Source organism: Palaemon carinicauda, chromosome 33, assembly GCF_036898095.1.
Source record: "Palaemon carinicauda isolate YSFRI2023 chromosome 33, ASM3689809v2, whole genome shotgun sequence".
Classification (NCBI taxonomy): domain Eukaryota; kingdom Metazoa; phylum Arthropoda; class Malacostraca; order Decapoda; family Palaemonidae; genus Palaemon; species Palaemon carinicauda.
Window position 1 is genome coordinate 49,369,090 of NC_090757.1, and position 12,882 is coordinate 49,381,971.

The 12,882-nt window shown below is 34.3% G+C and overlaps 1 protein-coding gene and 1 long non-coding RNA gene across 2 annotated transcripts in view; both read left to right on the forward strand.

The window, feature by feature from the left end:
• LOC137626321 (uncharacterized) overlaps positions 1–12,882 on the forward strand; it is a 348,693-nt gene that overhangs the window by 222,185 nt on the left and 113,626 nt on the right. The gene's annotated exons all lie outside the window — the stretch shown is intronic.
• Positions 1,646–8,041, forward strand: LOC137625943 (uncharacterized). Its single transcript, XM_068356990.1, has 2 exons — positions 1,646–7,451; positions 7,846–8,041. Exons 1-2 carry the CDS (start codon positions 3,588–3,590, stop codon positions 7,897–7,899), a joined length of 3,918 nt encoding a protein of 1,305 aa, XP_068213091.1. The 5' UTR covers positions 1,646–3,587; the 3' UTR covers positions 7,900–8,041.

The window sequence follows — 12,882 nt, forward strand, 5'->3', positions numbered from 1 at the left end:
ATATATATACGTATTTATATATATATATATATATATATATATATATATATATATATACATATGTATATACATGTGTGTGTTTGTCGGTGATTGTTGCCAGTAAATCAGGACATAATTTCTTTAACTAAAAATGAAAGTGATAATTTTCTAGAAGGAAATCAAATACCAAAATGGAAGTGACGTTTTAACATGCGATGATTTCCAAGTGTCAAATGAAAAATCATGTGATGAAGATTATGACCTTAAAAATGTGGTTATTTCCAGAAGTCAAATTTATCAAGTACGCATCAGTTCGCTTTTAATTTCAAAACGATGATATTGACTCTTCCTACTGCTGGGAAAACATTGAAGCGCTTATCGATAAAGGATATGAACATTATGTATTCATAGGTGATGCTCATTGTGATTTCCGATTCGATTTCTGGCATATTTTGCTTTTATTCCAGCGGGAAGGTTATTGACAGCATCTCTAATGAGAATGTTTATGAATCTTCAACACCGACGGGGTTTGGTCAAAGCGTGAAATTATGTAGATCACTTCATTCAAAGTTTGCATTTTTTGTGGCACTATGAGGATAGTGATCCAGATAAATCTGTTCTAATTTGTTAGTATTTTTTTATGTTGCAAGAATAGGAACTGGCATATCCAAGATATGTTTCAATCACTAACACGTGGTTATTTATTATTTAGAATTATCTGTCAATTTTCTTATTGTTATCGAATTATCATGACAGAAAGCAGATACATGTGCAATTTTAATCTTACTGCTCCTTATTGGTTAAAGATAACACATTTCACAATCTGTCTTTGAAGGAAATGTTTATCAGACAATCTTTCACCAATCATTTGTCTATGGGGACAACATGAAAAATCTTTTTCCCTAAACGTTGGGGACAAATGTTTTATTCCATGCGATTGTTTTCCATGATCAAAACTGGTTGATTCATTGCATTAATGAAGATTGCCCTTTTAAATGGCTTGAAATCTTCAAGTGAAATAAAAGTCAGTCGCTGGAAATCAATTCAGGAGTGATAGATTTTACTAAGTAGTGATCTAGCTCTGCTTCTCCCCTACCCCCTTTGATACCACCTGGAACTTCCTTTAACGCGATCGAGTATGTAAACTTATATATTATTTCGGTCCTTCTTTCTTTCACCCTTCGAGGAACCGTGCTCTCTCTCTCTTATAGTAAATGATATTAAATTAAGTCGACTGTATATTCTTTTTTCCGCTCGTTTATACAGATTCTGCCCATAGGCAATAGTTTCTTTTTATTCGGTAAGATCGTTCTTTTTATGAAGGCTAGTCCTTGCGCTGTTTTGTGGGATATTCTGCAAAACAATATTATTATTATTATTATTATTATTATTATTATTATTATTATTATTATCATTTTACTATTATTATTATTATTATTATTATTATTATTATTATTATTATTGTTGTTGTTGTTATTATTATTATTATTATTATTATTATTATTCTCGCTATTATTATTATTATTATTATTATTATTATTATTATTATTATTATTATTATTATTATAAGCTAAGCTATAAACCTATTTGGAAAAGCAAGATGCTATAAGCATATACAGTATAAATATATATATATATACATATATGTATATATATATATTGTGATATCCCCATATGTTGTACATATGCTAACATATCTGATTTGTCTAAAGTATATTTTTCCATTTTCTTTGTGAATACATCACCTTATTTCAGCGCCATCTTCATTCCATTCTTCTCATTATCTTTTGTTTACACTCGCCTTCCTGCTGTAAATCATCCCTGTTTTCTTACCTTACATGTTATAAGGTAACCCCAAATTTATTGTTTTGTTAGAATACATTGTTCTCACCACGAGATTCATCTACCTTACTCACCCATTCACTTTGCATTGCTTATTATTGTTGTTTTGAAGTGCTTTTTCATTGTTTTGTTTAACGTAAGATTAAAGTTTTGTTTATAACATAGTTTATTGTTCCTGTCCTCCAATTATCCTGCTATTGGTGCTTCTGTTGTCTGCAACCAGCTTTAAGAAGATACATTTGATCATAATCAACAATCTTATACACTCGTAATAAGAAACAAGTGAATTTGGAAGTCTACCCATATGACTTCTATTTTGTTGTGTGAAGAGAACTACCGCCCATTATAAAGGGGTAATTGTTTGCACAGTGGTTCGTCACATAATAGTTGGGGGCCTGTCCGGGATCTGATGTGGGATCTGATGTGTGATATGATTCATCAAATTTATATCAAGTGATTGAATCGTGAAAGAACAGTTCCAGTGATTATGAACAGTATCGAGTGTTGTGTTGTGGCGTACCAAGGATAAAGGACGACAGTAATAATTCCAAGGTAAGGTAGATGTCTCGTCTCCCTCTCATTAGACATTTATGTATAATATATGTCTGGGTAGTCATTTGGTTGTAAGAGGAACAAGTCACGCTTAATATAGTTAAGACTTAGGTATGCTGATTGTCCAGCTTCTAAACCACCCTTATTAATTGAAGATACCCCCAGTAGGTAGCTTTTAAAGTTTCGCCTACTCAAATCTCGTATCCCAGAGATTTCTCATAAAAAAAAAAATCTGAAGCCCTAAGATTTTGCCATTTCTTAAAATCGCCATTCAAAAGTGATATTTAGGAAATAAAGTCAAATTTCATTATATGTGATTTACTAAATTAAGTTTCATTATAAGTGAAATTTCCTCCATCTCTATTTCATTATGAAGTGATTTATTTTGTTATATGAATTTCGTAAGTGAAATTAGCCAATTTCCAATTTCGGAGATTTTCGTAATTCCAATCGTTATTTCTAGTCAGGAAATTAACTTGTATATTGTTTGGTGTTAAAAGTACTATTTTGGTGTACAAATAACATTTACGTGTCGGTAAATGAATATTTAGATACTTGTGTTAAATTACTCCTGTTATATCTATAAAGCGCATACTACGTATTTTGTCCAGTTTGTGCATTATTCTGATAATCAATTACTTTAAACTAAGTGTTGACTATTAACTAGATTCTTTATCATAACGAGAATAATATAGTATTTATATAAATTAAAATGTAACATTAAAAAGTTATCGTATTAAGCTGGTATAAATTAAAAGGAAATGTAAACTAGAACGTGCTAATTAGGTATGTTTAAAGTAAAAAAAAACCTTTGCGTTTTAAAGCCTTGTTTACCGATTCGGTAAAATTGTTGTAAAAGTTTGTGATGTTAAGCGTGTCGTTTGAGTAATTATGAAGTAGTTAGCCGCGTGCTCAAGATCTCGAGTATAAAGAAATAATTGTTCAGTCGTTAACTGTGAATAAAAGTTTTAATAGTATTATCGTAAGTTTCGCGAGACTTAATTTTGTATTTAAGCTATTTTTGTGTAAGGTGATCTAATCATATAATTTTGTAATTTTGTGATCTCTCGATCTTGTAATTTTGTGATCGCTATTTTGTATTTCTGTGATCGAAAGATTGTTATTTTGCGATCGTATGATCTTATACTTATTCTTGTAAAGTTTGGATATTTATTTTAGTTTATACTTATCTTGCGCCACGGGCGACATTCAAAATGCCTTTCAACTTGCAACAATTTATTGTATCACCACGGGATCATGTGGAATCTCTCACAGTTGCCACAAAAACTGACCTAAAGAATCTAGCTCGCCATTATGATGTACAGATTCCCGCAACTGCCGTAAAATGTGTAATTCTCAGTCATATTTTGAACTTCCTTGTAGATGAAGATATTGTTCCAGAAGAAGAATTGGCTGACGTTCGAGCTCTAACAGTTACCAATCCAAATAGTGACTTGGATAAACTAAGTCTACAGCTGGAGTTGGAAAAGATGAAGATGCAAGCCGCAACTGCCGCTGCTGAGTTAGAAGAAAGGAAAGCCGCTGCTGCTGAACGAGCCGCAACTGCCGCCGCTGAGGTAGAAGAGAGGAAAGCCGCTGCTGCTGAAAGAGCCGCAACTGCCGCCGCTGAGTTAGAAGAGAGGAAAGCCGCTGCTGCTGAGCGCAAGGCTGCTGCCGCTGCTTCCCTAGAACGTATCAAGGTGGAAACTGCTTTGGAGCAACAAGAAAAAGCAAGTGAACAGAAAAACAACGCTCTCCGTGTTAGGCTGCAGATTGAGAGAGAAGCGGCCACAGTAACAGAACGGGATCTGGCATTTATAAGACTGAAAGAAAAGGAAGAAGGTAAGCTAATTCCCGAACCCTTTGATGTGGGCAAGGTGCAGAAATTGCTGCCCACATTTGAAGAACGGGAACCTGATAACTACTTTTATGTGTTCGAAGACACAGCCAAGAATCTCAATTGGCCTCAGGACAAATGGTATTTGATCATCCGGAACTCATTTAAAGGTAAAGCATTATCTGTATGTGCCACTATGTTAGAGGAACATGATTATTTCATAATTAAACAGGCAATCCTTGATGCTTATTCTATTACTGCGGAAGGTTATAGGCAAATATTTCGTAATAGTCAGAAGAAAGTTCAGCAGACCTTTTTAGAATTTATGAATGGAAAGATTAAACAGTTTCAGAAGTGGGTAGACAAAGTAGATGTCAAAACTTTCGAGCAGTTGAAAGATTTAATAGTAATGGAGGAGTTCTTAAGGAAAATACCAGGTAGCATTAATGTGTATCTAAGAGAGCAGAATGAATCTGACCCTAAGAAAGCCGCTTTAAAGGCAGATGACTATGCTCTTATTCATAAAGTAGGTAAAACCCCTTATAGAGAAACTAGACCTAAGGAAACTTGTACATACTGCAAACAAGAAGGACATCATATTTCAGAATGTCCTGATCCACATTGTGCAGCTTCATACTTAAAGAGAAAACCTAATCCCCCTCAATTCTCTCCTAAGCAAATGAATCTGCCCAAACAGGAACCAAAACCTAAGGTGGAGAAGAAAAAGACCTTCCATTGTGCATCACACGAGTCCCAAGCGTTTGCACCCTTCACTTGCTCAGGCAAAATAAATGGTAAACCTGTAACCATACTCAGAGACACTGGATCCTCTCAAACGATCGTCTCTCCTAAAGTAATACTATCTAAAGGTGAAACTCACAGGTATGTTGCAGTTAATGACTTAACCAGTAAGTCTATGTTGCCTCTCATTAATGTAAACCTTCATTGTCCTTATTTCTCTGGAACTACTGAAGTAGCTGTAAATCCAGAACTGTTACCATGCAAAAATGTAGATGTAATCCTGGGTAATGACATAGCTAACTCTGTTGTCTTAACAAACTTAATAGCAGTATCTCCAGGTGATGTTGTACAGGAAGAATGCTTAGCAGTGACACGAAGCAGGAAAAAGGACACCCCTACTGAATCATCATCAAACCCGTTGCCAGTCTCTGAACCTATGGATTTCAACGAGTTGATGAGTACATATAAGATCCAACCTGATTCCTTTAGCTATCAACAAAGGAAAGATGTCACTCTACAGCAGTGTTTCAACCAAGTGAAACCAAAGGATACCAACAAGTGTTCTTATTTTTATATTAATAATGATGTACTAATGAGAAAATTCAGGTCCAGCAAGAACAGTCATCTAGAAACCTGGAAGGATCTATTCCAGGTAGTTGTTCCTAAGGATATAAGACCTCTGATCCTAGAATTGTCTCACTCTGCTGACTCTCATCTTGGTATCACTAAAACATATGAACGCATCAGTCAAGACTTTTATTGGCCAAACTTGAAGAATGACATTAAAGAGTACGTAAAAACATGTACAACATGTCAAAAAGTAAGTAGTCCTAATGTAAAAGTACCAGTTGCACCCTTAAAACCTATACTTGTGCCTAAAGAACCTTTCAGTAAGATCATAGTAGATTGTGTAGGCCCTTTGCCTAAGACAAAAAGGGGACATGAATACTTGCTTACGGCCTTATGCCCAACTACCCGTTATCCATTTGCAGTACCTTTAAGAAACATTTCAGCCAAGAACATCCTAAAGTCACTAGTGTCCATATTTACTGTTGTAGGATTTCCAACTGAACTACAATGTGATCAAGGAACCAATTTCATGAGTCATGCTTTTAAAACAGCTATGAAAGATTACCATATAACCCAAGTCTCATCCTCAGCTTACCATCCACAGACCAATGGAGCATTAGAACGCACTCGCCAGACCATTAAAAATCTTCTCCGGAAATACATCCATAGTTCAGGTAACGAGTGGGATTGCGATTTGGAACTGATCATGTACATCATACGAGGAGTTCGAAATCAGTCTACTGGTATGTCACCTTTTGAACTACTCTTCGGTCGACGGCCACGAACTATCCTCAGTTCAGTCAAAGAACGCATCCTGAAGTTGGGAGATAATGAGGTACCTCTTTCCCAATATATTTCAGAACTCAACAAGAAACTTTCAGATCTTCACTCCATTGCCAAAACTAACTTGATAACAGCTCAAGAGAAGATGAAGATTAACTATGATAAAAAGGCTAAAACCAGAAGTTTCAAAGTAGGAGATGCAGTGCTGCTATACCATCCGCTTGCAGGCTCTCCCCTACGAGAGAAATACCAGGGACCTTATACCATCACTCAACGTATCTCGCCAACCAACTATATAATCGCCACTCCAGATAAGCGTAAGTCTACTCAATTAGTCCACATAAACCTCTTAAAGGCCTATTTGTCTCCCTCAACAGCTGAAAATAAAACGGTAATGATTACTAGTGCCATACCATACATAGATTGTCCTATGGATCAATTTACAGATGATCCAATAACTGCAGCTTGGCAGGATTCTCAAAACTCAAAGATCTTGGAAAACTTATCAGACTATCTAAAACCCTTATCTGCATCAAAATGTAAATCTTTAGTAGCTTTATTCCATGAATTTCCTAGTATAACTTCAGATAAACCAGGCAGATGCACCATGCTAGATCATGACATCAAACTACAACCAGGTGCTGCACCCATTAAACAAGCTTTCTATCGAACATCACAGAAGAAATTGGGTATCATGAAAGAAGTGAACTACTTAGTAAGAGAAGGATTGGCAGAACCCAGTGCGTCACCATGGGCTTCCCCATGTCTCCTAGTAGGAAAGAAAAATGGTAAATTTCGTCTTTGTACCGATTACAGGAAAATTAATAATTTAACAATTAAAGATTCTTATCCTCTACCAAGAATACAAGATATCATTGACCAAGTAAGTAATTCAACCTACTTAACCCAAATAGATTTGTTGAAGGGTTATTACCAAATTAAATTAACAGAAACGGCAAAGGAAATTTCTTCATTTATCACTCCATTTGGCTTATTTAGTTATAACGTAATGCCATTCGGATTAGCCAACGCACCTGCCACCTTCCAAAGAGTAATGTCTTTAATTTTACAGGACTTGGAAAAAGTATTTGTATATTTAGATGACATCATTATTGCCTCTGACACATGGATAAACCATATTCAAAAGGTAAAAGAAGTTTTCTCAAGGTTGAAACAACATGGATTAACGATCAATTTAGCAAAAAGTAATTTTTGCAAAGGTCAGGTATCTTACCTTGGTCATCGAGTTGGCAGTGGTAAAGTATTACCCCATGATGCAAATATTAGCGCCATAACTTCTTATCCTGTTCCAACTACCAAACAGGAATTAAAAAGATTTCTAGGTATGGTAGGATATTACTCTAAGTTCAGTCCAAATTTCTCACCGTTTACAGGACCACTATTTGCTTTAACTTCTTCAAAAGTAAATTTTTCTTGGAGCCAGCAACATGATAAAATATTTAACCAGCTAAAAACTTACTTGTCATCTCCTCCTATATTAATGGCACCTAACCTCACCAAACCATTCTATCTCCAAACAGACGCTAGTGATCTTGGATATGAGGGCATTTTATTACAGCATCCTGCTCCAATAACAGCCATAACAGGAAACCTGCCCCCACTAGCTGATCTGTTACCAGTCTCTTATTCCAGTGGACGATTTATGGGTTCCCAACTAAATTGGCCCACTGTGGAGAAAGAACTATTCGCCATCGTAGCTACCATCCAGAGATACGAGATCTATGTTGATGGACAAGACACGATCTACGTCTACAGCGATCACTCTCCTCTGTCGCATCTCCATAGGTCCACTACTCTCAACCCTAAACTTTTAAGATGGTCATACATACTATCTGCACATAATATCCAAGTAATCTCCATATCAGGACGAGAAAACATTGTGGCAGACTCATTATCAAGGATAACCTCGGTTGATCCTCGGGAAATGGAAAAAAACAAAAACAAGGGGGACTGTGATATCCCCATATGTTGTACATATGCTAACATATCTGATTTGTCTAAAGTATATTTTTCCATTTTCTTTGTGAATACATCACCTTATTTCAGCGCCATCTTCATTCCATTCTTCTCATTATCTTTTGTTTACACTCGCCTTCCTGCTGTAAATCATCCCTGTTTTCTTACCTTACATGTTATAAGGTAACCCCAAATTTATTGTTTTGTTAGAATACATTGTTCTCACCACGAGATTCATCTACCTTACTCACCCATTCACTTTGCATTGCTTATTATTGTTGTTTTGAAGTGCTTTTTCATTGTTTTGTTTAACGTAAGATTAAAGTTTTGTTTATAACATAGTTTATTGTTCCTGTCCTCCAATTATCCTGCTATTGGTGCTTCTGTTGTCTGCAACCAGCTTTAAGAAGATACATTTGATCATAATCAACAATCTTATACACTCGTAATAAGAAACAAGTGAATTTGGAAGTCTACCCATATGACTTCTATTTTGTTGTGTGAAGAGAACTACCGCCCATTATAAAGGGGTAATTGTTTGCACAGTGGTTCGTCACATAATAATATATATATATATATATATATATATTTATATATATATATATATATATATATATATATATATATATATATATATATATATATTTATATATATATATATATATATATATATATATATATATATATATATATATACATGCATACATATAGCATCCTCTCCTTCTATGCCTATTGATTCAAAGTATATATTAATATATATATATATATATATATATATATATATATACATATATACATATATATATATAGAGACATATATATATATATAGAGAGAGAGAGAGAGAGAGAGAGAGAGAGAGAGAGAGAGAGAGAGAGAGAGAGAGAGAGAGAGAGAGAGAGAGAGAGAGAGAGAGAGAGAGAGAGAGAGAGGCTTATTTAAACTGTATATTTGACTGTTTATTGCTCTCTTTACTAATTTCTTTTTTTATTATGGACATTAATTGCCCCTGTTCTCTCTTATTTTAGCCATTGATTTTTCCCTAATCTTTCTTATTTTAGTTATCAATTTTCCCTTTGTCTTTCCTATTTTGGACATTGATTTTTTCTTGTTCTTTCATATTTTGTACATTGATTATTCCATGGTCTTGCTTATTTTGGACATTAATTTTCTCCCTGTTTTTTCTCAAACATTCTTCTGTCATGCTCTCTGAATAAATTCATTACTGGATAGGAGTTGGATGAATTACGATTAAGTCTTCTGCCATGCGTGAATGCCCTGTTCACGTATGAGGAGATGCCTTTTGTCTCGCTGTATTCATCCTGAGCATTCAGGCATCTCTCATCATTTGGGAGTTTTCTGTCTAATGAAGTCATGGAAGGAGTTACATTTCTCGTTATTTTAGAAAGTGAAGCCTTTATCGTTGCTTATCCATCTTAGAGCCTAGAAAAAATCACATAATGGATTCTGAAGGTGAATAAATCTTCGTTAATATACCTTGCATAAGGGGCTGGTTCACTTTTGTTTATATAACTCTTCCGTTTCAGCTGTATAAGTTGTTAGTGGATATTCGTCTAAAAGGAGATTGTATTGTTTCATGAACTCTGACAGAACAGCATCCTTTTCTTTTATGAATTGGACGCCTGTATGCAGTATAGTAATACTTAACTCAAGATCTAAAAATGTAGCCATCTGGATTTAACTCTTCGAAAAGCTCGTGACAATGTTCAAGTGTTCAACATATAATCTATAAAATTTTGCTTAAAATCTTACTATACAAGAAAACATTGCTCCATCAAAACAATAACAACAAATGCAGCCGTTTCTAGTTCACTGCATGACAAATGCCTCAGACATGTCAATTGATGTCTGGGTTTTTGCCAATTTCCATCACCACTTTGGCCAGTGCAGATTGGTGATAGTGGGAGATTTTCATTTGATCCCTTACAACAAACCAACCTAGTAGATAATGAATAGACAATGTTTTAGTCTTTTCTTTAAAAAATTCAGCTTTAAGACAAGAATTGGAAGAGAAAATTATGAAGGTGTTTTTGCCAAAGAAGTAGCGTTACGAGACTTAGTATTTAAGAAGTTAATAGATGGATATAGGTATATACACTTTGTATATATACATATGTGTGTGAGTGTAATTTCCTGGTCTGTGTTCGTTTCTGTCATCAAGAGAGTACGCTTGAGGCTTGCACCTCAGTCCCAAGCACTTTCTTAGAAACCAGAAGGTTGAAATCTTCTGGCACCTCTTCAACGGAACAACAACAACAACAACAACAGATGCAGCCAGTTCAAATCCATTGCAGGACAATGGCCCCAGACATGTTTTTAATTATGTCTGGGGTTTGGCCATTTTTTTTTTTTACCATGCTGTCCCGTGCGGATTGGTGATGGTATAAGACTTTTGTCTGATCGATCACAAAGTATGGGTGTCCCTTACTATACTCAATTTTTTTTAATGAGGCACATTTGCACTGACTCACAGCAGTGCCCTTTTAGCTCGGAAAAGTTTCCTGCTATCTCATTGGGTAGAATTATCTTGTCCAACCAAGCAGCGATCAGGAAACTTTTCAGAGCTAAAAGGACACGCTTGCGAGTCGGTGCAAATCTGCCTCACTAAAAAGAATTGACTAAAGTATAGCATTGCTGATTATGGCGATACGCAAACCCTTTCTCCACGCTAATGTATCCTCATTCAGAAAGGGTAAAATACGTATGATAGAAAATTGTATTTGCATCAAGCAAGCTTTGCAACGCTCTTTTTAGATTTTATCATGTTTTGAACTTATGTTAAGTAGAACACAAATATAGCACATATACAAATCTGCTTGAGTAGCCTACTCCTTTTTTTAGCAAACGAAACTTGCTCTCTCGTGCATATAGAATTTTTTAAAAACAAAATTAGATTCCTACTTTTCAAAACAAAAATTAAAGAAATAATAAAACTAGAAATGACTATCTTCCACTTTAATCATCGCTGGCGCTAAAGCCCACTGCAATCCGTTATCGCTCTGTTTATTTTAGGGAAATATTTTTTATCTCTTGACCCTAAAACTTTTTATTTTTTATTTCCTGTTGTCGACTCCATGTCATAAATGTTTTCCTGATATGTGTTCATTTTCAGTTAATGTAAATAGAGCTAAGTGATAAGCCCCGCCCACCAAGCTGTGTAGTTGGTAGTTATGTCCGTAGAAATTGCAAAATATTCAAAACACTCTGCTGTTGTTGTTATTATTATTATTATTATTATTATTGTTGTTGTTGTTGTTGTTGTTGTTGTTGTTGTTGTTGATGTTGTTAAAATTATTATTAATTGATAAGCTACAACCCTATATGGAAAAGCATGATGCTATAAGCCTAAGAGCTCCAATAGGGAAAATAGCCTAGTGAGGAAAGGAAATTAGAAAATAGATAAACTACAAGTAATGAGCAATTGAAATATAATATCTTAAGAATAGTAACAATTTTTAAATAAATCTTTCATATATAAACTATAAAAACTTAAGAAAATAGCAAAAGGAAGGAAGAGAAATAATGTAGAATAGTGAGCATGAGTGTACCCTCAAGCAGGAGAACTCTACCCCAATACAGTGGAAGACCATGGTGCAGAGGCTATGGCACTACCCATGAAGCCATTATTTTCTAGATTGCATTTGGATTGCATTTAGTTTTATACAATAAAGAAAAAGATTGATGGAGACTGCAAACTGTTTAATGACATTCGTTACGTGACGAAACGGATAAGATATAAAATACTCGTTGAAAGAGTCATGGTAATAAATCTCTAAAAGATTAAAAGACTTAAGAGCTTGCCAACCATGGCTGAAAAATATATATTTCTTTTTCATCTTTAGGGCATAAATTATGACTCGTCAGCAATTTCGAATAAAAGAATATTACATTATAGATTATAGAGAAATTTTTTAAATATACTGAAAATGTAGATATCTTTAGAATATAAACGTGCACCGAAATGGTAATATAGATCTGAATTTTAGGGAGACGATATAGCTGTAGATTAGAGAAGGGTTCAAAAGAATTTGTTAATGCTTTTTTTTTTTTTTTTTCTATTCCATACATTGAAAGTATTACTAAAGTAAGATTTTATCTTTTAAAAGCCGTATCCTGTAAGAGAAGGTGAATTTATTAAGAACCCGAGCCAAGAATCTCTAACATATGATATATTCAGTATTTTGTTGGAGCACAGAACCCTGTAATGAAATAAGAAAAACAATTTCCTCTGCCTTATAACCATGTAAAACTCACTATACATACTACACTTTATCAGCTGCATATTCTATATGAAATATTCATATCATTGTAATTTTATCTCAGTTTCATACGGTTTTGAGCTAGAATTACTGTAGGTATTCACTCTCTGGTGGTTGATGCTCTTAAAGAAAATATGATATATCAAGCTAAGAAATTTTGAAGTTTGAAGAGACGTCTACCGGGTGCGTTTATCTGTATGTATTTGCATGTATATATGTTCTGTACATATAATTTATATATACTGTGTGCATATATATATATATATATATATATATATATATATATATATATATATATATATATATATATATATATATATATA